This window comes from Fundulus heteroclitus, unplaced genomic scaffold, assembly GCF_011125445.2.
Source record: "Fundulus heteroclitus isolate FHET01 unplaced genomic scaffold, MU-UCD_Fhet_4.1 scaffold_366, whole genome shotgun sequence".
Lineage (NCBI taxonomy): Eukaryota > Metazoa > Chordata > Actinopteri > Cyprinodontiformes > Fundulidae > Fundulus > Fundulus heteroclitus.
Genome location: NW_023396777.1, coordinates 93,189 through 118,521, shown reverse-complemented (window position 1 = coordinate 118,521; position 25,333 = coordinate 93,189). Strand labels below are relative to the sequence as shown.

The 25,333-nt window shown below is 38.6% G+C and overlaps 1 protein-coding gene across 1 annotated transcript in view; it reads right to left on the bottom strand.

The window, feature by feature from the left end:
- Positions 1–6,256: 6,256 nt before the first annotated feature.
- Positions 6,257–25,333, bottom strand: part of LOC105918276 (lysophosphatidylcholine acyltransferase 1) — a 33,241-nt gene continuing 14,164 nt past the window's right edge. The window contains exons 2-14 of the mRNA XM_012853326.3: positions 23,900–24,039; positions 22,874–23,088; positions 18,505–18,617; positions 18,089–18,149; positions 16,831–16,889; positions 16,526–16,560; positions 13,600–13,654; positions 13,285–13,367; positions 12,880–13,005; positions 12,217–12,370; positions 10,988–11,086; positions 10,476–10,617; positions 6,257–10,350 (exon numbers count right to left, since the gene is read on the bottom strand). Of these exons, the coding sequence (XP_012708780.2) occupies positions 10,118–10,350; positions 10,476–10,617; positions 10,988–11,086; positions 12,217–12,370; positions 12,880–13,005; positions 13,285–13,367; positions 13,600–13,654; positions 16,526–16,560; positions 16,831–16,889; positions 18,089–18,149; positions 18,505–18,617; positions 22,874–23,088; positions 23,900–24,039 (1,515 nt within the window). The 3' untranslated portion in view covers positions 6,257–10,117. The remainder of the gene's footprint in view (positions 10,351–10,475; positions 10,618–10,987; positions 11,087–12,216; positions 12,371–12,879; positions 13,006–13,284; positions 13,368–13,599; positions 13,655–16,525; positions 16,561–16,830; positions 16,890–18,088; positions 18,150–18,504; positions 18,618–22,873; positions 23,089–23,899; positions 24,040–25,333) is intronic.

Sequence of the window (25,333 nt, the reverse complement as noted above, 5' to 3'; positions counted from 1 at the left end):
CATCAAAGAAGCAGGAGGAGGAACTTAGCTGCTGAATAATCTCCTCTAAGCTTTTGTAGTTTATTTGGCTGAATTGGGACATTTTCCCAAGATAAGTTCCAGTTGCATACAGCATTGGTTCTGGAGTTGATATGGATGTACAAACTGATCCTCTGATCTTTAGGATTTTCTCAGTAATGAAGTTAGCAAATTCATTGCAGGCCCTGATGGAGTGGAGTTCAGAGGCCACGGACATAGGAGGATTTGTTAACATGTCAACTGTGGCAAATAACGCACAAGCATTATTAATGTTTTGTTGATGATCTCAGAGAAGAAAGATTCCCTCGCATTTTTCAGTTGTAAGTTATATCTGTAAAGTCTCTCTTTATAGATTTCATAGTAAACCTGGAGTCTGGTCTTTCTCCACCTGCATTCAGCTTTTCGACACTCCCTTTTTTCACATCTAACAGCTGGAGCATTTCTCCACGGAGATTTTTTCTTCCCGGAAAAAACTTTCACTTTAACTGGAGCAATGCAGTCAATGATGTCTGAGACTTTAAACTGAAAGTTATCTACTAGTTCATCTACTGAGTTGCAGCCCAAGGTTGAAGTAGCAGAGTAAGCTTGAATAAAAGTTTCCGTGGCATTGTCCTTAAAGGTCCGTTTTCTTACGATGTTCCTTTGGCCAAATGAGTCACTGGAAATTATGCTTTCAATGGTAACAGAAAAGTGATCAGATAGGGCAACATCAGTTACATTGACCTGTGAAATTTTTAGACCTTTGTTTAAGTCTGAAATATGTCCCTGTTTGTGTGTTGGCTGTTTAACATGTTGAGTTAAACTAAAATTTCTAAGTGTGTCACACATTTATTTTGCACTTCTGTCTTCAGGGTTGTCAACGTGAAAGTTGAAGTCTCTCACAATAACTAAACAGTCATAATTAATGCATATCACAGATAGGAGGTCACTAAAATCGTTAAAAAAAGTTTGATGTGGACTTAGGAGGCCTGTAAACATTCAGAAACATAATTTGTACCAGGCTCTTTACCTGGAGAGCCAAATGTTCAAAAGAGTCGAATTTTCCCCAAAACACCTTTTTCATTAAACAATGTTCATTAAACAATGTTGCCACTCCTCTACCTTTCCTTTGCTGTCTGCTCTCACAAAGAAAATCGCAGTTTGTTGGAGTCGACTCCAACAGAATATGTTCTTCATTAAGTTCATGTAACTATGTTTCTGTTAAAAACATTACATCAAGATTACTGTTAATAATGAATACATTAATTAAAAGGGATTTTCCTGACAGAGATCAATTGTTTAGTAAACCCAGTTTATATGACTTTGTGGTTGATGCTGTCTCTGTGGCAGGTTGCATCTGACAGTTTATGACTTTTAAGTACGGTTGTTTGATCCTGTTTGTTATCCTTTTGTGTTTCTTATTTCTGCCACATATCACAGATATTCCATAATCTCCCGCAAAAGGCCCCAAGCTGATGCTGGAAACTGTCATGTCTGATAAGGTTGTTGCTAGGGCCCGGTGTGTATCATAGAGAAGTTATCTGAAGGTCCCGAGCACAGGCATGTTCCATGATACGTAGAGGAGGATGATCTGGGGCTCTGCGGCCTTTGGAGGATGCTGGTTTAGTGACAGCTGCGGTTGTCAGAATGGCTATGTGGAGAGGATGTCAGCTGTAGACTAATGTTAAATACTTTGTTCATGTTGTGAAAAAATTCCAGAAAAGGAACATCTGGGCTTTGTGGAGAAGAAGGGGAGGTGGGGGCAGTCTGGACTGGTGTTTGTGGGGATGGAGGTTTTTGGTTCTCTTTGGGAGTTAAAGGAGAGTCCTCTTTTTGTCCTCCTGATAAGATTTGGGATGAATCCTCCTGTAGTTCTGACGTAGCCTCTTTCTGTGTACTCTTTTTGGGTATCTTTATCTTGGCTTGTTCGGGCTGTACTGGGCTTATCATTTGTTTTGGCAGTGGTTGAGCTTTGTTTTGGGACAAGGCTGATGGTGCATGGTTCACAGAATAGAAGGTGTTTGAAATCAGCAGGTTTGCACCTGATCTATTTAGAGAGAAACCATCTCTGTTGAACAAATGTCTCCTCTCCCAAAAGATGTTAAAGTTGTCTATGAAGGTTACAGTTGTTTGTTTGCATGTTTTTTTCAGCCATTTGTTTAGCATCAGACCTGAAAAAATCTAATCTCCACAATTAATGGGCACGTGAGGGCCGCTGAGAAACACTTTGACATTAAGGCCATCAACTAAATTTAGCAGACAAATGTAATCGTCTTTCAAGACTTCTGATGTTCTTTTACATTGCCACTCCCTTCTGGGTAGAGAGTGGCTGGTAATGTTGTAAGACTGGGTACCAACAACAAGAGTATGTTTTCAACTGTCAATGTAGTTTTAGCTGTCTAATTTAGCTGTATCCACCCTTTGAATGTTTGTCTCTATCTCACTATGATGGGGAGAGAACAGTGGTGTGAGTCTGTTTCTGTCTGAAAACCCACATGTGATCTCCAGCTGGTGAGCTGCAACTGCTGTGCGTGTGTTTGTTCCCATGGAGAATCATGTATCCACATAAAAACAAATAGCAATCACCAGGCTTACAGCATCTGACTTTACATAAAATAATGTCCATACACTGCAGCAGTGATCAGTGTTTTTTCCCGCTTCTCCCCAGTGAAATAAAGAAGCTCTTTTCTCGCTGTGAAACATTCATTAAGTGTGAGCAAAAGTGCTGCCGTAAGAGTTGTGGCACATTGTTTTCAGTGTACCGTTAGCTGATTAAAATGCAAGTTTTGAGACTTGTATAACATTTGTTATCATTGCGTAATTTCAATCATGTAAATGCAGGAAGAAAAAAACAACAACACCAGCCTCAAGAATCGGTCCCAAAACAATTGGCAGCACATATCGGGTATCGGTTAGACTGATGTCAAAATAATTGGCATCTGCCTTAAAAACAACGGTATCGGTCGAGCTTTACTATCAACATCCGGCTATCTGCTAGAAAACCACGTCCCCTTTTTCCTTTTATCTCTACTTCCTCCAACCTACTGACCAACCAACATGGCCTGCAGAACCATAAATCTTATTATGTGTGATGTTCAATGGCCTAAACACTAATAATTCCCAACACCCCAGCCTCGCCGGTTTCCAACTCAACCAAAACAGGATCAGGGCATCAAATAACACAATCAGCTCCCTCCCCACGGACAGATTTATGACCCCATCATGTCCAGAAGGACACCTTCTTGTATGCAAGCCACTCACTGTGATCAATTGGCCTCTAATTCCTAAATCTGCCCCCTCCACAATGTACACACCTTTTAAGTGCAACCATCAATCAATCAATCCTTGGGCCTCATAGCAGAAATTGTTGGGTCAATGCAAGTCGTGCTGGAAATATAAGATTTCGAATGGAGCTTCGACAAACAACAAGTCGCACATAATCGAGTGTCTTGTTTTCATAAATGCAACAGCTGAGACCCAGAGAGGAAGAGGGAAAGGAAAGGGATGGGAGGGAGCAGGAGAGATGAACAAAGTGGAAAGGCAAGATGGAAAAATGATGGGTAGGGATGCATAGCTGACAATGAAAGGTAAACAGAAAAACATGTGTGAATTAAAGCGTTCCGTCTTTGAGCGACACGTCCTGGCAGCTTTGTATCCATTCTTATTTTGGTTCTGCTTCAAAAAGCCAATCAGAACATTCCTTTTTTCTGACCAGCGTCTACTTTATAAGAAAAGAGAAAAGGAACACAAGATGCATGAAGGAAATTCTACACTCATTATAATGTCCAGAAGCACTTGTTTCAGACAATTAGAACTTTGCTCCTCAAACCCAGACAACCATGTCAGCTACTGAACAACACAGTACAAGTCTCCTTTCACAATTCAGGTCAATTCTGTTTATTTCAATAGCACAAATTCACAACTGATGTTATCCCAAGGCGCTTTGCCAGACAACTTTTTTTATACACCGATACGATCAATGCAATCAAATCATACAGATCAAATTCAGTTACATACATTCCTATTCAACCATAGTTATATACAGAGAAGACAAATGCTTTGAAAAAAAAAGAATCCAGAAGCAGAGGTCGAAGAGTACTTTCTATGTAGTGGAAAAAGTAAAATGAAGCAAAACGTTTGAAGGTCTCTCAGACACAACGACCTTCTGTTAAAGCTGCAGTAGGTAACTTTTGTATAAATGTATTTCTTTTTACATATTTTTTTTTAAATTGTCACTATGTCCTGACAGTGAAATATGAGGCTGATGATCTGTGAAAAATACTAAAGATAAAGCCCTTCTTGCTCCTTCCAGTTGTCGCTGCTCCCAGACAGAAACAACCAATAACCAGGGGGAGTGTCTGGCTCTGATCAATGTTAGCAGTGTCAACCACTCTCCAGAACACGCTGCTGCCCCTCCCCAACCCCACAGCAATACTGCTATTTAAGACAATACCACTAAGTGGATAAATAATCAGCTTTACAGGAAACTGCTGAATTGAGTGGCATCCATCTGATTTTATCAAAAACTCATCTCGTGGGTCGTCGGGGCTGGGATCTGGGCAGGGGGTTAGGGCTGGAGTGTGGACTCAGGTTCAGGGTAGTGGGCTCCATGGCTCTGTCGGGGAGCTCTGTCACCCCACAACCCACACCCCAGTGGGGTGTCCCTGGGCTTTAGGTCTCTGGGCCCATGACTGGATCAGCTCTAGTGTAGCTGGCTGCTGGCAGAGCCCACAAGCTTGTCACTTCAGCTCCCGTGGGCTGTGGCTGCTGGGGGGTTTCCTGGGGCTCTCCTCAGCTTGTTCCTGTGATCGGGGAGGCAGCTAACCCTACGATGGTCCTCCTTAGGCCCCTTTGCTCTGGGAGCTCTATCAGACATCTGGGGTTCTGGTTTCGCTGGTGTCTGCCTCGGTGTTCTGGGGGGCTGGTCTTTAGCTCCTCCCAAGCACTATAGAGCATTGTTCTTATGGATAAACCTTACATACACATATGCACTGTCACAAATACCGACAGGTGCTTGGATCCAATAGCAATTCTTAATGCTACACTGAAAGACAAGACAAAATAATAATAATCCAGTTGGGATGTAATAAAAAGAATAGATCACCTAATATTCAGGAAAAAACTCATATGTGAACATTACAAAATGGATGTTTTATTCGATGAAACAGCGTCCTCACTAACCATTTTCAGCTGAATCGCTCTAAAATCTGAGCTTGGTTTACTTTGTGTACAAATGTTAACAAACAGCAATGTGAAATAAAACTACAAAGACATGTAAGTGGAAATAGTGGGCTGCAAAACAAATTAAATATAGTTGTACATTATTGCATATAAAAAAAAGATAATCAAAACAACTTAAATAGAAAAGAAGGGTGAATGTACTGGATCATAATTAATTTGATTTGTTTTTTTGTTTTTTTGGGGGGGGGATGATTTATAGCTCTATTAGTAAAATATAAGGTTTAGTCTGGGTGCTGATGAAATCCAAGACATTCATTAGTTATTAGTAACTGGGTTTTCAGATAGTCAGCTGCAAAAATACAGGTTATTTTTGCTAATTCTGTGTTACCTCTATTCTGACAGCCATTTGCTGTCCTTTCATGTAACTCTCAATACAGCTGAATTCCCAATACATTCTCCCTCCTTTACACAATTTTAATTGGGGATTTTATGGTAAGAGGGCCAACAAAAGTAAAATGTGTTGACTAATTATTTGACAGATGCTTCCCCCAGTTTCAGTGAGTGACAAGGGCAGAGGGTTTATTCCGTTTTATTTTTCATTTGACAAAACCGTTTTATTCCTTTAAACTTGGGTGGAATGTGTGCGCCCTTTCTGTTTTTTTTATAGTTACATTTGGGAGAAGGCTACATTAAAAAACAAAAATGTCTAAACGCTCTTTGAATAATTTACTTGTGCAATAAAGGTGCAAGTTATGCCAGAAGGATACATTTATGTTCTGCAAAAATGCAAGTTCAATGTGTTCCCACAAGAGGGAGACATTACTGTCAGGATAATGAACTTTTCATTTTTCTTTAAATTGCATTGGTCCAACTATGAAAATTAAATGTTTTTTACTCAAACAAAACTTTAAAGACTTTCCTTAAGATTAATATTTACAATTACAGACAAATGTAAAGTTAACTGATATTTGCAAACATATTGTTGCACTGCTGATAATTCTTGGACTGGACACTGTAATTGAATGAATTTTTGTCAAAAAAAAAAAAAATCCAAATTTTCTAAGAATGACCAACACGGTTGCATATTAACACTTTTTCTTTAATTTCATCCAAGAGTCACATTGACAAGTTACATAATAGCCATCATGAACAGATTCAAAATAGCTTTTTTGTAATTACTCTTCAGCATCAAAATGCAGTAATAAAATAAAACTTGTTTAATATAGAAAAAGACAGGAAATAAAACTAGAGAAACAAACAAACAAGAACTTGTGATTGACTTACAATAAGCCATCGGAAAGACAATATCACTCTGTAAGAGTACACCGGTCTTTCGTCTTAGGCTCACTGCAGAACAAACTGTGACAAACGGGCAGCAATAGCATAAATAAGTTTGTCTCTTGCAGGTTTAGGTTTTCCTCACATGAAGATATCACATTTGGTTAAAAAAAAAAAAAAAAGAAGATATACGCATCTACGGAGGTATTCATATCAAGGGGAACTGAATTGAAAATCAATTTGTATTCATTCAACCTCAACACTATTTTTAGAAACCAAAAAGTGTACATTTGAATTGCTGAGGATGTATAATCAGATATCCTGTTTAAAACACACTTAAAAAAATGCATCATTTCTTTCTGGTAAAAGTCTTTCAGAATCAATTCTTGTTTAATGCATTTCCATAGATGTCCTGCTTGTGCACAAATACGTTGGTATTTCCCTAAAGTACAGCCAACTGTATTAATAGTCTTTCTAAATGAGATTACTGCAGGACAACATTTAATACTTCTCTGCTTCAGGGTGTAAACATGATCACATCTTTTTTCTGGCTCCCAAGTCTAATGAGTTCACACATTTATTTTAGGCTACTAAGTTTCACAATCCTGAGAAAAAGAAAATAGGATGAATTTCATTAAGGACTTAAACTGAATTAAAAAAAAAGGAGGAAATAAAGAAAAGAGACCACTTTCTTTTCTGATCCTCCATTTTCTTTGTGCTCCCTTTACAGAAGAAAGTAATAAAAGTGAATTTAAATACTGTAGCCTATAAACTTACCATGTTTCAGAGCTTTCTGACCTTGTCTTTACAAAAATAAAAACACTCTAAAGTGCAAACTTTCAAATACACAAAAACATGAAGGAAAAAGTAACAGGAGGACAATACTTTAAGATAGTCATAAAACAGGAAAAGATAGTTTGTGTGCAGTCTGGGGTGTTTGAGTGATCCCGGCCCGTCATGTGGTGGCACGTCACCTCAGGGCTCAAGCACTCAATGCACTCGCACTTAGTTCAACCTGCACATCTCAAACATAAGAGGAGGAAAAAAAAAAAAGTCTTCTGCTAATTTTGGAAAACCATGACGTCTTAGGAAAATGTCCACTGGAGATCAGCGCTTTTTGAGAGCTTCTGATTGTGACAAGATTGTCTGTACATTCTCTTTTTAGCATAAAAATTCTGTAGAGGCTATCAAGGCTATAGGTTTCCATATGAAATCTGCATTTTTGTTCTTAAGCAGTCGACTCAACGCCAACAGTAATAGTATAGCAATAAAACTTTACACTGTGTAGGAGCAATAAAGCACAAAATAACTAAGATTATAGAAAAGGAAAACAAAAAATGTGGCTCATTTGTCATGATCAATACAAACTGCAAAACAGAGAAGATCATAGATCTTTGCCATGGCAGTGAAAAGAATATTAACCATTCATATACGTATATCAAAAATTCACTAAATGTCCCGCATCTGGAATATTCAAAATACATATTAGAACGTTCAAAAAGCATTCATCTGGAGAAGGCTTAAAAATATGAGGAATATTGCTTCACTCAAAGTCAAAAAGGAGGATATATAAAGGATCCAAGGGCACAAACAAGATGGGAACTTCGGAAATGAAGTTGGATACGGACTGCAAAGCAAGTCACCTAATCCTCTCAGGGGAGGTCTTCCTTCTAACTATTATATTTTAGTGGATAAAATTGCAGAAAGTAAAGCACAGCAACGTCTGACAGAAGCAAAAACGGTTTGTTATTTTGTTCGTTTCTGCAGAAGAAGAAAGAAAAGTTCATTTGTTAAAAAACAATTAGCATCATTGGTATAAACTGAAAGAGGTAAACAACAAAGGTTGTTCAAATTTAGGTGGCAGCTGTTTGCATTTCTCATAACCCTAACCCCCCCCCCCCATTTTTTATTATAGACCAGCAAAAAACTTCATTTTAGATATTTGCAAATGTTACTAAGATACCAAACATTCAGGAAATCAATATCTAGATTTCAAGTCAAAACCAAAAGGAGGACGACCAAAACTAGGTGATCATTTAAACAATTTCCTTCACTTGATGAAAAAGAGTCTGAAATCTTCCTTTGTTTGAGTTTTAATTTATCTTTTAGAAGCAGCTCCCTTTAACCCTAGTTAGTTCTAAATATATTCAATCCATGTATAGCATACATGTAAGAGTATGGACTCAAACTAAACCCCACTCAGAAACATGGTCTCAACATGTATCAGGTGGATATTCATTTTTAACAGGGTAAAAACTGAGCAATCATATGCGACAGCATCGCGTGGCTCCAAGGTTTTTGAGAATGTGATGGTTGCACGTTGTAATGTGATCCCTTTTAACCGGTTATAGCACTGCCATACGAGGAGGTTACTAGTACACCGCAGTTTAAATTGTTATGGTTTCGCAATCAGAAAACATAAAAACGTCCTTTGTCCGTACCACTTCCAAGGTTCAGGTTCGTATTAATGAGATGCCAGAGAATGCAGCAGTTTCCTCCAGCTGCCCCTCTGCCACATGCTTTTGAATAAACGCCATTAAATTGAGTCATACATTTTTGTTTTAGGTCTCGTTAATATTGTGATGTGGTGAAAGTGTGATATTCTTGTTTCATTTTGAGAATCTCACACTGGCCCTCGTCTACATGAAAGGCAAACAAAGACATAAAAAGGTGTTTAATTAAATCACCCGATGAATTTTGGTCCAAGTTGTGTCACATCAAATGCAACAAAACAGAAAAAACAAACAAAAAAAAAAAAAACACGAGAGAACAAAAAGATGCGACTGTATGAAACTACGAGGCGACAGGACAGGAGACCACTCGCGCAAAGGACAGTTTACATGCATGTAACCTACAAATAGTCAAAAACCATGACATCATTGTTAAGTTTTCCATTTTTGTCACTGAACCCTGAGCTAAATTATATCACTGTGTTCACACACACACACACACACACTCATTCATACGCGCACGCACACACACAGTCGTAGCGATTCTAATCATAGACGTGCAGAGACCCGAGACAACCTCAAATGTGCCTACTGAAGCTACGTGCTTCCAGCCATTCTTCACTGGTTCCCCGGGGCCTTCCTTCTTCACAAAAATAATTGCTCAATATAACATGAGCCCCTTAATTCTGCATTTTCATTTAAAAGTTCAAAAGGCAGCTACCATTAAAGAGAGGAAATGGATAAAACGTTCCAAGAAAAAGAAAAAAATAGATTTCACACAACAGTTGTGTTCTCTTTACAATCCAGAGATTGTTTGCGTCTTGGTAAATTTCCGTTAAAATCATGCAATGCCGGGGGAGAAAATAAAAATAAATTAAAATTGACCCCAGGAATCCTAATAAGTGCTTGCCCTTCAAGTATTTCAGCATTGTATCCCAAAAAAGCCAATATCTGGCGTTATGACAATTCTTCCTATGGCAAAAAAAAAAAAAAAAAAGTTTTGTACCAAACTGCTGTTTACTGTCTGAAATCACAGATATTTCATGGATACAATACTAACAAGAAAGGGTAAACTTCATTTTATGGTTGTGGTTAATGAAATGCAGTCCTTTACCATCAAGTTACTAATAGATAACCAACATTGCCCCCTACAGAATCCTCTCACCAGGAGAGGTGTTTGCTTGCTCCCTCTGATTTTTTTTAAACCTCTTTCAGTTGTGTTTCTTCGTGAGCCCATCTACTGTGCCGCCATGGTCTTTAGGGCTGAAGTCGGGGCAGATACCGTTGGCTGTTTTGGTGTTGGCAGTGCCTTGCAGGGTGATAGTAGATGGGCTGCTCTGGTTGTGGTGATCGTGGCAAGGTCCACTCTGAGGACCTACACTTTCAGTGTGAAGATAGTCATCAGCAAAGTCTGGGTTCTCCTCCACAAAACCTCTGAACTTATCTGAAAAGACCACAAGGGGGTGCCAGAGACAACATTACAAACCAGCTGCTACTGAGACTGTTTAGACTGCTTCATTTAGACTGTTTCATTTAGACAACCATTTATGATTTCATGCATGCTCTTACCAAACGTAATCTTCCCCGTGTCGTCTACATCAATGGCTGTAAAGAGACGGGACACGTCCAGGTGAGCCATGCCTAAAGCGGTCTTCAGGATAACTGCCAGCTCCATCTCTGTGATGGCACTGTCTTCCTCTGCCTCAAACATCTGCAGAAAAGGAGACAGGAAGATATGAGTAAGAAAGTAAAGCATATCTAGTTGCTCCTTTTTGAAAGGATGGACTACTTAACAAGTTTACTTGGCTTCTGTGGGTTTAAGCAAATACCAACCCTTAATGCACATTTATAACACACTGCTATGGAAAGGACATCTGCGCAGCAGTACATTACACTTGGGAAGAAATGTTTATTAAGCTGACAGATTTAATTAAACTCAGGCTGGGGCAACAAGCACACAATGCTTCATGTTATCTGATGGCAAAATAAATACACCGTGTTAACTTGTTTTATTCGTCTTGTTTTCACTTTATTCCACTACAACATAAATTACTTGACACAAAGACAGAACCAAAACATACCTTGAAGGCCAATTTCATGGTTTCCAGAGTTTTGGCGGGCCTGCACACGACGGATAAGGCTATAACATATTCTCTAATGTCCATGCTTCCATCTTCATGCTGGAAAAGAAGAATTAAAACAAGTCTTAGTTAAAAAAATAAATAAAATACAGAAATAATTTTCGTTTTCTAACTATAAATGCACAGCCTGGTTGAACATAAATAACTGAAGCACGGACCAAGCTGCTGAATTAGCATATGCTAACTCACACGCAAAACAGAAAATGAACGCCTCGGCTGATTTGTGCCATCAAACAGCATCAAGTTCTGCAAAGCCTGCAATAGCTACACACTGTGGGAGCATCATGACATGGGGTTCCTTTAAGTTTAGTAAGATTATGTGGCCTCCACAAGATAAAGAATAAGATGCCATTGGAGGAATTGTTTTTGGCCGGGAGAGCACCGAGTGGGCGCCGAGGCGGTGCCTAGCCGTGACCAGCACTGGAGCTAAGACAGGAGCAGCGGGAGAGCAGAGCAAGAGGCCGGGCAGACAGAGTGATGAATGATTTAACAGTCCTTTTATGTGCTTAATTAAAACGGCTTTCTTCAAAGCCACCCACAAACCTCTAAAGAGCATTCCTTACTTCATCCCATGTCAACATTCATTTTTTCTATCTTTCATTTTGATTGTAAATAAGCTTTGTCTCTGCTGTGCTCCTTCACTCTGTGTCACAGCAACAGCCAATCCCTGATTGGCTGACGTGACACGAATTGACAGAAAAGTTCAGATTTTAAAACTCCTACAATAGTCACAGCAGGTTGCGCTCCGCTCACCGCGCTGATTGAGTCGCTCTGATCGTATCTCGAAATCTAAATCTCGAAATAATCTCTAAATCAGGCCGCCTCATTGACTTTCGGTGTGAAGGCACCATAATGAAAAGGTAAAGTTGGTTCAATAACCACATAGTGTGAGACTTTCTATCTGGTAAAAGTTTAATGATCAATTACAGCCTAACTTAATTAACCTTTCACAGACAAAACTGTCATAAAACTTTGTGCAGAAAACATAAAATAACCAATGCAGCTCTGAGCATAGAGAGAACTGTTGGATAAATGATAACGGTAACTATGTTTTTTTATTTTACCCATTTCTCTACTGCATACTATATTTTCTGCCAATTACATACCAGCTACAAGTCAAACTTGTAACACCACACAGTGAGTTGTAGTTGTAAGGATTAGGTCTTTACCTCGTTGAAAAGAGAAAACATGTCGCGCAGCATATCGGAAACTGGCACATCGAGGAAGTGAGCAAAGTCTTCCAAGTCCAGCTTCTGCCCTTCCAGCTTCCTGGCTCTGTTCCCATAGTCCTGCAGAACCTTTTCAGTGTTCTGGGGTTTCAGCCTGTGACCGCATGGGAGGAAACTCTTAAAATCTTGTAACATTTTATGCATCATCAAAATAAAAACAACAACAGACAACTGATACTTGGAAATTTCAACTGTGAGGATAATTTGGCTGACATTTAGAGATGATATCTCAATGAATTTTACAATATTTCTTATACAAAGTCATCACACTACCACTTCTCTAGTAGATTAAAAGGAACTATAACTTTCCTATTAGTTGCTAGATGACAAAGCACCAATAACCAATCAATTATCAGAGATAATTTGTACAGCTCAATATATGAAGAATCTGTCCTAAACCAGATCTAGACAATGAAATGTGAATAGTGTTCGTAATCCTTCTGATAAATACAAGCCTAAATACCCACAGCATTTCTCCACAAAACTGCTGCCAGGAATCAGATCCCTGCCGAGCTCCTGTTGTGTTTTTTTTCACCGTTTCACTTTCGTGGCTGTTACTTGGTTCCCTGTAATGAGTGCTATGCATTAGAAAAGTTGACTAACCCCAGCCTCCTGACGAGCTTGGCAAACTCCAGCAGACAGGTGTCGACCGGCAGCCTCAGCTGGCCCTCTGCCATTGCCAGCTGGCAGTCTTCAAATGAATAATCTGTGATGGGTACCCCCAGGGCTCTGTGCACACCGCAGATGACAGGACAATGACAGGAAAAAAAATCAATACTTTGCTTAAGGTATCTGTTCTAAGCAAAGATTTATGCTTTCATCACAAGCGTATCACGTTTTTTAGTGAACACTGATCAGATCATCATGATTAGGTGCTCAACCTTAACAAATCAGTGGCCTTCTGAGCATCCTTCTTGTTACTTGTGGTGATGCACAAACCAAAATGTACTGTACAGAACAGTATGATTTCTCACGCCTGCCAAGAAAAGATCAATACATTTCACTTACTTGGCCATGACCCGTCTCACATTGACAGCAAAGAGAGCAGGATTCCTCTTCTCCTCCTCTGAAGGGGTGTAAATGGGAAGGAACTGTACAAAGACCAAACATAAAAGGTGACCTCTCTATCATTTAAAAAGGGACATACAAAACTAAACAGATAAGAAAAAAAGTACAAATGTGACAAGAAAAAAAAGTAGTTTGAGTATCACTCTAAGGTCAAGTTCTTGTTTTTATTAGTCAATGAATGTTTGAAATTTTGTCTGGTAAGTGACCCTTGACCAAAGCAGGAAGACGCACATAATAATCATAGTTTTTACTTACCTCTATCACAAATTCATTGTGTAACTGGCAGAGGGTTAGCCACAAGATTTTAAATCTGGAATGTAGAAAAATTAAAAACATGAGTGACCAAATAAAAACATTCAGGATTTTATAGAATCTACATACATGGAAAAAGTGTTTATTAATTTCAGCAAAGTACTTTATTTATTTTTTTTCTCTCGACTGTCATGCTCTGTAATATTATTTTGTATGAATATCTGGCTAAATGACGGCAGGTAACATGCAATCATAGCATTTAATACAGCACAAACCCAAGCTGTACCAGTAACACTAGCAGATGAAAAGTATTTTTTGTCCCGATAAGCAGCTCTGAAAAATCTAACAGAAGCCCAGAAATATTTCTTCTTCACGGCTCCAGCATCTGTTTTCTTTCACAAAATCAACAGGTTTTTGTTCTCTGAATTAGGGTGGTCAAAATAATGTTTTTTCCATATAAATTAAATTATTCAGCGATATCAATTTGTGTCAAAGTCAATATAAACGGACTCATTCACATTTGACCAAATTGTCACACTTCTTCTGGCAGCAACAACAGACATTGAACCCCAGACTGAAGCTGACAATAGAGGAGGAAACACACCAGACGCCTCCAGCACATAAGTAGTGTTCACGCGTCCTATGCCTAGGGTAGCTTTTCATTTTAATCAGTCAATAAATTTACATTAGAAACATAATATGTGCGTACAACGAGGGTATTTATGTTATGTGACGCATAAACTAGATTGAAGTTCTAATTTCAGACACGCCTGTTTGGCAGGGAATGAACGGGAAAACAACATCCCGTATCAAAGGTCACTTGCGAAAGTATCCCAAAATAAGTCAGTTTTATTTTCCATTTATCGTTCTCGTGGTGAACTGCTCAATATATCGCAATATCAGGGCAGTTTTGTGGCCAATCAAGAATAGGAACACCATTGTCACTGAACCAGCTTCTGGCACCTTTGGCAGTGTGGGCAGGTACCAAGTCCTGCTGGAAAATAAAACCAGCATCTTCATACAGCGTTTCTGCTGAGGGAAGCATAAAGTGCTCTTGAATTTCATGGCGGTTGTATTGAATGTGGACTTCAGGAAAAACAGTGGACCAACACCAGTAGCTGACATGGCAACCCAAACTATCACTGACTGGAAACTTCACTCTGAACCTTAAGCAATGTGGATTCCAGACTCTGGGAACTTTGATTTTAAAATTAAATGCAAACTTTAGTTTCATCTGAAAACAGGACTGAGCAAATCTCCAGTTCTTTTCCTCCTCGGCCCAGGTAAGGCGATTCTGACGTCGTCTCTGGTTCAGGAGTGGGTTGACACGGAAAATGCGACATCTGTAACCCATGTGTAGGATTTTGTTCATGCATCTCTTGATGCGGCGACTCCATCCTCTGTCCACTCCTTGTGAAGCTCCTCTAAACTGTCGAACGAATGTTGCTGGTGCAAGTTTTCTTAGCACACCTTTTCCTTTCACTCGACTTTCTATGAATATGCTCAGATACAACACTCTGAACCATCTGCTTCTTTAGCAATGACCTTTCGTAGCTTACCCTCCTTGTGGAGGGTGCCAATGCCTGTTTTCTGGACATCTGTCAAGTCAGCGGTCTTCTCCAGAGATGGTCAACCAGTTCAGCATCAAGACCCAGAATTACAATCCAGCAGCATTGCAAAGAGCCACATAACAAAATGTCCAAAAAATGGTTTTCAACTCAAATGCCTTATAACATGAAAATAAACTGTTGTAACATTTTTATATCAGACTGTCTTATCCTTTAACTGAGTACTTGAAAACAAAGAAAATCTGAAGCCACAAAATGTCCTCAGAATCACGGCGAGCAGTACATCCTTTCTTAACTCCAAGCCAAGTCGTGCCCCCCTGCTCCGGGTGGTCTATCTGAACACTTGCTCCCATACAGGTAACGATAATGTGTTTGTAAAGCATGGGGGCATGCTTTACAAACAAAACGACAGGTGACTGCTAGAGCGGGGGTTCCCTAAGTGGGGGGGCGGGACCGCCTGGTGGGTCGCAAGAAATAAAGAAAATAAACTCAGAAATGAATCAAAAATGTGTATAAACCGATATTTTACACTGACAAAATGAACTTTTACCATGTTTTAGGCCAGAAAGCAGGTGTAAAAACCTGAAATACCTGCTCAGATTATCCCGATACTGCTTGATTGCAAAAATGTTTTGTAACCACAGCCGTTGGCGCAGCGGGGGGTTGAAAACGATGTGCTGGAGGCGAGCTGGTGGTAACGCGCGGCGAAGGAAAACATCTAAGAAAATGTTAGAGCACTTCTACAAGAAAGCAACATCTTGATAAGCCGAGCAGGTATTTCAGGTTTACTCAGCTACATTCTTACCTAGATCGTCAAAGAACATTTTGCGTCACAGGAAGTGTAATAGATCAAACTTTAATCACATTTTCTTTATAAATTTGTGAGCTTATATCTTGCAGATTTTCATTAGCACAAACGTTCTAACACTACAAATACGATGCTGATATACTAAAATGATTTAGTATTTCCTTATTTATAAAAACAATATAAAACTATAACTTTAAAAGATGCTCAGCATTCCTCATTTAACACAAGCACAACTATGCTTTCTTGTATGATTTCTCATAAAATGACTTCTTTATTCTTGTAATTGCCCCCAACTCCACCAAAAGGGGTCTCCAGACTCTGGCACTGTTATTTTCATGGTTACAGGCTGAAAACTTTAGGAATCCACTGTGTTATATTATTTAACCATATCAAGACATTCTGTGCATTTTGCATAAATCCGACACTGAATAAGCTTTAGTTAGAATTTCTTTAACCATTCCCTGGCAGAATAAAAATCTGTATTTAAAATACTAGGATTCCACAGACCATATATCTATATTAATAATTACTAGGATAATAATGCTGGACTTACGCTCCAGGTCCTTGCCACGTCCATGTGATTGTGTCCTGTTAGATACACAAGACAGACTTTATGAGCACATAGGAAACTGTGATGTTTTTACTAGAGCCGGACCTAAAAAATATAAAAGCAACAAGTGGAACTGAATCTAAAATCGTTATCATGAAATTCTAAATGCTCCGCTGTCACATATATTTCTAGTTAAGTAACAGGATATTAAAAACCAATAAAAAAACTTGTGCATAAATAGGATGGAGACAACTGTATCGTTACCCTCTAAGGTTTAGCCATGAAATAGTACTCCATTACTATCTTACCAATTTATTGGGGTAGCGAATCACAACAGGCTGCACTGGAACAGCTGGGATAAAGGCTCCTAGAGGAGAATAAAAAACAAAGTTTAAATAGACAAGACGCTATAACTAAACAAATCTAAATGTAAATGCATGCAAACAGAACCACTGAGCTCAGTAATGAAGTCTGACGCCCAAAGCCAAACATCGTAGCTTTCTGTAGTTTACAAGCTAGAAATCTAGCTTTACGTCTTAATTAGCTACGTCCATCATGGATCTTAAGTTCTGTTTTCTTGTATGAATCAACCATTGATAACCCTTCACCTTGTTCTGTAGTTTAGTAAATATATTGGTAAACTTAGGTAGTTATTTTGGGCAAAGAGTAAACTTAGATTTCAAGGTCTCCTTTATTTTTATTATTTACAGTAAAATTGTTGGAGACAATGTCAGGAGGATAACAACTCAATGCCTTTTATTAAAGGGATAAAACCAATAATTGAGAAATAGAAGCATTATACAGACTTATAAAAAACAGGCATAACATTATGACCAGCATGGGTACACTGACTGCAGAACCACATCATGTTCAGTCATTTCTGCTACAGCAGCTCTGTCTGTAGGATCAGATTTTGCTTGGTCACCAATCACCCTGTCGCTGACTCAGTGGTAATAATCAGTGTTATTAACATGTCAGTGTCAAAAGTGTAATTGATTTATTCATAGTAGCTGACTTTGAGGCACATCAATATAAATACAGATAGATAAATAAGAAATTTGGCTGTTTTGACATTTGGGCCCATGTAGTGGCAGACCTCAGAGGACCCTTCACGTGCTGCTGAATTAAAAGCAGCTGTAGTTTAGTGAACAACAAGTTTCGTCCGGCAGAAGGTCTTAGAGCAAATAGCTCTGACTTTGATCATTTGTTATGGGACATATTTCCCGTTCAGCTGTCGTATGTGAGGCGGAGTAGATCGGAGAACAAAACGCACGCATGGCATATGAGATATCGCGAGCAACAGATCTCGACAGGAACAGACGGGGAAAGAAGCTGCTGCTTCAGACAGCACATTTCAAGCTACTGCAACGTTAAGATTTTAAATCTAAACAAGTTGGCAAACTTTAATATTTTCAAACAGAAAGAAGGAAAAAAACCTGAGCCAAACAGAAATAAATACCCATCAACTAAGGTCATGTTCATCTACCAGCATTGCTCACAAAATAAAAACAAATATTCATATTAGTTGACCTATATAAGTCACAGAAATGCCCAAGAAGAGGTTACCTGGCTTAAAGGTGATGAGGCAGGATCTATTGGTGCATGTCCCCTCTGGAAAAATCATGATCTGAAGGTGGGAAAAGAATCAGTATTTTTTAAAACAGTATTTTCCGTCACCATTCACGTTACTTAAAGCATTGGGAGTTTTGATTTAACTACAATAGCTACTGCAGTGAGTAATTTACCAAAAAATAACCCAACAAATGTAATCACTTATAAATCTGTGCAGCTTATTTCTATGTCTTTTGCTAAAAACAACTAAAAAACTCATGACACAAGAACAGAAACTGTCTCAATAGACGTAGCAGACAAGTAACTAGTTTTGGAAATTAAATGTGCAAATCATGTGTTTATATTAACAAGTTCTTCTTTGTGAGCATTATTAAGCTATAACATAATTACAGTTTTGTAAATCCACTAACTTGAGGCCAATCTCCCCCGTAATGAGCTCTCCGCTTGATCTCCTCCACCGTCTTTTTTCTTGAGTTCTGGTCTGATCGCGAAACGAAGACTGGCCGAATGTATTTAATCAAAGCTAGAAGAAAAATGCAAAGGAGAAAATGGGAATAAAAACATTAACAGTTAACAATGAAAACATTATTGTTACTGTACCAAAAAGGACAAAAGTGACACACTTTAAACAAGTTAACACAACCTCACTCCAGACAACAAGCCAAAGCTACCAGAGGTGAAAAAGCAGAACGTCGGGGGAGAATGACCTTTCATCATGGAAACAGTTACATATGATCAAGAGCAACGTTAACCAGCAAACCCATCCTTGTCACAGGCCAAAGTCACCACAACTGAGTCCGCTATTTTAAACACACAGCTGAGAACGTTTGACGATGCAGGTTCCTCAAAAACGGTAACATAGATCAGATGAGGCTCACGTGCTGATCACACATGCAACAAAGGTTGTGCTTCCCTTTATAACTACAGGATGTGAGCATAAGGCAACAGTACAAATCATCATTTAACCTCATCGCTGTTTAACTGAGCCCCTCAATGTGGTTCTTACCTATCAACACAGATTCTGCTACACTGCTTCGTAGTGTTGCATTAACAGCTTTATTATGTACAATCACACATGACAGGAAACAAATAGGGGCCAATGCAGATTTTAGTTTCTAGCTGAAATACCACCTAAACTATGGCCACCCCTTTATTAGCACTCCAGTCAGTTTTCCTGGTTAGTCAGAATAATAATCAAGCAAATGTAAATACAATTGTAAAGAAACAGTTTATATAATCTGGGTTTATAGCTGGGCTCTGTTGTTTATTTGCATTCCAAAGTATTATTCTTATTTAAATCATGATGCCAGTATCATTCAAAACATTAAAATCAAAAAATTTGGAAATTGACAAATATTAGTCAAATATGTTTTAGAAGCTTTTGGTAGAAAATGGAGTTGAACAGAAAGTATCTGATTATCATCACAGCGTTTTGTGATGGACACTCTTTCAATGGGTTACGTCTAATCTTAGCTGGTGCTGAACTGATCCGTGCAACCCGTTGTAGTACGCTTTATGTTGCTGCTGCTGCTCTCACCTATAATCCATCACTGTGCAGGTTTTAGGGTAAGCGCTGTAGAGATAGATGTGTGTAACGCAAGAATTAACCCAACTTCACTTTCAGGAAGATGCAGCTGAGGCGGACATTGGTTAAAATCTGTTGCACATATTGCAGAAGCAGCACAGCATACTGCCAAATGATTACAAAATGTAACACTGCAGGCGTCAATTTTACTTCCCGGATACAACCTGCTTAATTCTTTAAAACTAAAAGAAACTTTCACAAAATCAAATAAGATAAACCTCAACTACTAACACCAACAAAAGCGTATTAATTACAGAAAAGTGCAAAGGGAATATTGGCAACAATAAAGTAGCACTACTACTTTATTTATAAAGCACTTTAAAACAACAGCGGCTGCGACAAAGTGCTGTACAGACAATAAACCAATAAACATTTAAAATAAAAAAAACAAAACAAAGATTACAATAGAAATATAAAAGGAATAAGAGCAAAAGTCTTAACATGTGTTAAGCCAAGAAATATAAATGCGTCTTAAAGCAAGTTTTAAAAGTGGACAAATGGTCACTTCTAATTTGGAATGGCAACACTAAAAGCTCCGTCTCCTCTGAGCTTAAGTTTAGACCTCGGTACCTCCAGGAGCAGCTGGTCAGCTGACCCGAGGCAACGGGCAGGAGAGTGTGGGTGCAGCAGCTCAGAGAGGTGAGATGGGGCAAGACCATGTCAACTTTTAAAAACAAATAAAATAATATTAAAATGACTCTAAAATGCACAGGGAGCCAGTGGTGGGAAGCCAGGATAGGGGTGATGTGCTCCCTTTCCCCAACTCCAGTTAAAAGACAAACAGCAGCGTTCTGGACCAACTGAAGACGCTTTAAGGGACGACTGGCTGAGTCCACTGCAGACAGCATTACAGTAATCGAGTCGAGTTGTAATAAAGGCATGAATCACTGTTTCGAAATTTTCTTTTAAGAGGGTTTGAAGGGTTAAAGATGTTTTGGGATATTTAAGTTTAACCAAGGCAAAAATACAAACCAAATCTTCCAGACATGTTTGAGACACAGTAAAGAAAAGCGAGTGGCAAGAAAAAAGATGATTTGGAAGCTTAGAAAAAAATGGAGGTAGGACTACAGGAAGAAGAGGCTGCTTGCGACTGCGTTCCCTACTGATAGGAAGGGATTAATGCTAGCTCCTTCCAAAAGACATTCTGCGCACGTGACGGCAGCTGATCATGTCTTAATGCTTATTATGGGTTCCACATGCTTGGCAGGCACTGCTTCTTGGCTCCTTTTCCAAAGGCAATGAGGACTCAAATTCATGACTGACAAATCCAATTATTTTACATTGTAAGGACAGACTGGTTTGGAGTCAAAATAAAGCAGTACAATTTTTTTTAATATATTTAATACTTTAGAATATTACAATCCACAATCCAAGCGTTCAGCTTATTGTTGCCTCTGACACACGCTAGCAGAAATATTCTGCACCAATAGCGTGCCGTTTTAGTCTTGCAATGCAAGCAAGCAACACTGTTTTAACTTGGCTGAGCTCCACTCAGCCTGCAGCTAACAATGTGGCAAATTGCTGACTTAGTCTTTAGGGCAGGAGGAGGTGAAAGGAAGACTAAAATAAGACACAAACATTGACCGCGTGGTCCGGCTTGCAGGCATATATGATCCAATGTCTGCACCAGCAGCTAGAAGGGTAACTTCACGGGCAAGCCACTTAATAGGATATAGTGTCAAAGTGGTGTGACTACAGTCTGCGACCAGAAAAAGGCCAACATGACGTCTGCATGGGGCTGCGGGTTGTTCACAGGCAAATTCTTTTACAATCATCCGGCTATGGTTGCTTAGATTTAAATGTCAATTTTATTTAATTTGCATCATACAACAAACAAGCTGCACCAAAGTGCTGCGCAGCAAGAACACAACGACGGATAGTAGTTAAAACAGAAGAGAAACATAACACAGAAGACATGAATGAAATAATTCATTAGTTTAAAAGAAATAAAAACAATGTAAAATAGAAATGGTCACAATGTGAAGGTCCATTCACTCTAGAAATGAATAAGAGCAGAAGAAAAGGATGGGTCGAAATATGACTTCAAATAAGAGTATTCAAATAAGTGGTAGATAGCTTTGTTTTTGGCCAGTTGAAACACTAAGGTTGATTACAATTTGAAATAAATCAAAGTTTTAAAATTATTATTTAGTTGAGAGTTTTAGCTATCCTTATTATATCATATTATATTATATAGAATAGTTGATTGTTTCCTTTGCAATTTATTCTATTTATGAGAAAAATTACAGATACAGATATATCCATCCTTAGTCAAGCTGACAAAACTATTTTTTTGGTGTGAGAAATTAATCTCAGAGCCACACCACAGCTCAAGAATGTTCTCCTACAGAATAAAAGTTCTCCTACACTCAGCTAAAAAGTCAATAACACAGGTAGACAAAGTTTCCTTTAAAAAAGTCAAAGTGAAGAAGAAAGAAAACATTATTTAATCCTAAATATGTATGATGTCAAAGTTAACTACTGTGACCTTTGTTATCTAAATGAGATAAAGTGGGTAGTGTGTCATTTTTAATGAATTGTCTAAGATTGTTTAGATAGCTTTTTTTTACTGTTTGACCAGCTTTGATTGTTTCCTTTATGACTTTCCAGCAGCAGTCCTTATCGTTTGTCAGTGTTTGTTTTGATAGTAGCAACTGCTGTGCAGCATAAAGTCCACCCTATCTTATCAGGGAAGTGCGGTCATTGACAGCACAGGCAATCCAAATCAGCTTATTTAAAGTATTGACAAACAGAAGGCCGTAGATCCATTTCAGAGCAATTTTAAAGCAATAACCCTTATTTGTGACATTATATATATATATATATATATATATATATATATATATATATATATATATATATATATATATATATATATATATATATATATATATATATATATATATATATATATATATAAATAAAGGTTCTCCTACACTCAGCTAAAAAGTCAAAAACACAGGTAGACAAAGTTTCTACTATAATACTCTAATAATACTATTATTAGAGTATTATTTATATTATATATATATATATATATATATATATATATATATATATATATATATATATATATATATATATATATATATAGACAAATGTGTGTTTGGTCATTTGGTGAACATAATCACTGCTGCTTTTAATCGTAATAATAAAAAGCAATCTTTTGATTTGTGTGTGCATATTTTACTTACTTCCCCAGACGGGTATGTCCTTGCTCTCAGCCTTCATGACTATCGAGGACATTGTCATTGTAACGGGGATGGCGTCAAAGTAGGAGGAGTGGGGTGCCAGGGTGAGGATGGGTGCTTCTGCAGGCAAAGCTCTTTGCCCTTTTACAGTTATCCAGTGAAAGCCTCCCGCAAACCACATGATCCGCATTATCACTCTCAGGATGATGTCCACCAGTCTGTAAACAAAATTTAGCATGACTTAGAGGTGTTTCCATTTAGCTTTGGATTACAAATACTCTCCACAGTGCATTTTACTCCTGGTAGAAATACAGATTTGGTCATAGCACAAAGCAATGCACAATTTGGAAGTGGAAGAAAAGAGATATAGTGGTTTTGGTAATTTATTTACAAATGAAAACAACAGATCTTGCATGCATTTGTGTTATAGTCTTTGAAACAAATTCTTCAACACAATTGCAGCTGAAAGTCAGGTTTGCACATCTACATACATTTGCCCAAATAGCTAAATAGCTCAGACTCAGGCAGACTTGATGCACAGCACCTGTCAACATAAACCGTCAAATTTTTCTACAAAATCTCAATTGGATTCAGCTCTGAGTTTTGACTACCAACTCCTTGATATGCATGATCTAAAATATCCCAATGGACCTCCGGCTCCATGTTAAGGGTCATTGTTCTGTGGGAAGATGAACTTTCACCTCCCAAAAGTATTTTGAAGCATCCAGCAAGTCTTCTTCTATGCTTTCCCCTTTTTAGCTCCATCAATCTTCCCTAATGTTATGAGTTACTTGGCGGACATGTAGAAGGAGGGAGATTAGTCAAGAGATAATACAAATTACACAAATAACCACAGTGTGTAACATCTGCCATTGGTGTATTTAACCCTTTTGACCATGTCAAGCAACATCCTGCCTTACACTGTTGGAAATAATAGTGTATTTGCTGACACAACAAAAGACAAAAAGTACAGATTTCATGGTGATTACTGTTTTGAGTAAAGACTCATTTCAGCAGCAAAGCACCTACCTTCTCCAGAGGCACTGGGGTTCGACAATTGTCTCGGAGCGCCCCACTGAGGCAAGGAAGGCAAAAGGCCAAGCCAGTAGCATCATGAAAGCTGCTATGAGTAGACGGATGGGGAATAGCGTCACCGTCATTAATGCGATCTGTTAAAAGATTAAAAGGGGAAAAAAAAAAAAGTGTTAATCAAATCATGATCAGTAGTTTGTCTTCTTTCCCAGTAGAAACTCAGACAACAAATTCAAAAGTACTCTAAATGTCCATCCATCCATCCATCCATCCATCCATCCATCCATCCATTTTCTGACCTGCGTAGAGAGTATTATTCTTATGCACCAATATCTTGTTTTGGGGGTTCCAAAAAAGGTTTTTCTGTGCTCATTCTGGCTAGCTTTTTATTTGTGTTTATTGTCAGCAATCGGTAACCACTCTCGCCACATAGATTTTTTTCCGCAGAGCTCCACACATCCATCTGGGATTGCTCCCTTGGAGATGTATTTCAGAAGGAGGGGCCTTATCAAAAATCATTACATATTATTGGATAAACCGCTTATCCGTCATCTTTACTGACATGCTACAAGCATGTCGGGAGAAGGGCAGAAACATCGTTTCCACTAACAAAAGCCTTCAAAGCTCTTCTCTGGCGTTCTTTTAAAGAATTAATATTCACTGAAGACATAACAGCATCAATGTTACCGCTTTCTTACTCGCTGCGAGCCATTATTGTTGTCTGAATCCAAATAGTCCCTTCTCTGATATGTCACATCTACAAAAAAATCCTGATTGGCTCGTCCATTTTATGTGGTTTTGAAATCCCTCCCAATGGCAGCGAGTCCAGATGGATGTGTGGAGCCGTTTGGAGCTTGGCAAAACTACATCCCTCTGGCGAGAGTCAGGTTAAGCAACCTGTGTAATTCTTTAAGTCTAAAAACAGTCTGAACCGGGGTCCAAAGTGCAACCAGTATGTGCTACCTTAAGCCCAGTGGCATTACCAGAAATTGCATTTCTGGCAGGGCCTAATAAAAAATGGGTGGGCCAAATAATTATAGTTGAAAGTAAGTTTATTTGTAAGTTTATAAGTTCACTAAGTAGAAGATACAGGCTGAGGAGAAAGAGAAAATACCTTCTCTTTTCAAGTGAACATCTTTAAATTGACAGCGGAAAAAAAAAATCATCAGGATCCATCTCCTGTAAGATGATTTAGAGCCACAAACACGGCGAAGTAGCTTCTGGATCATTTAAACTGCGGCAGCCTGTCAAAGTCAGTATTTCAGTTTCTGAACGCAACGTCACTGAGTAACGCCTGCCATCACATCATCGATCCAGACGCCCAGAACACACAAAAACGTTTTTTTAATCAATGGAACACTTCTGCTATTTTCTTTTCTTAAACACAATATCACAGTTAACAGTTAAAAACAGGGTAAATCAGGTTGGCCG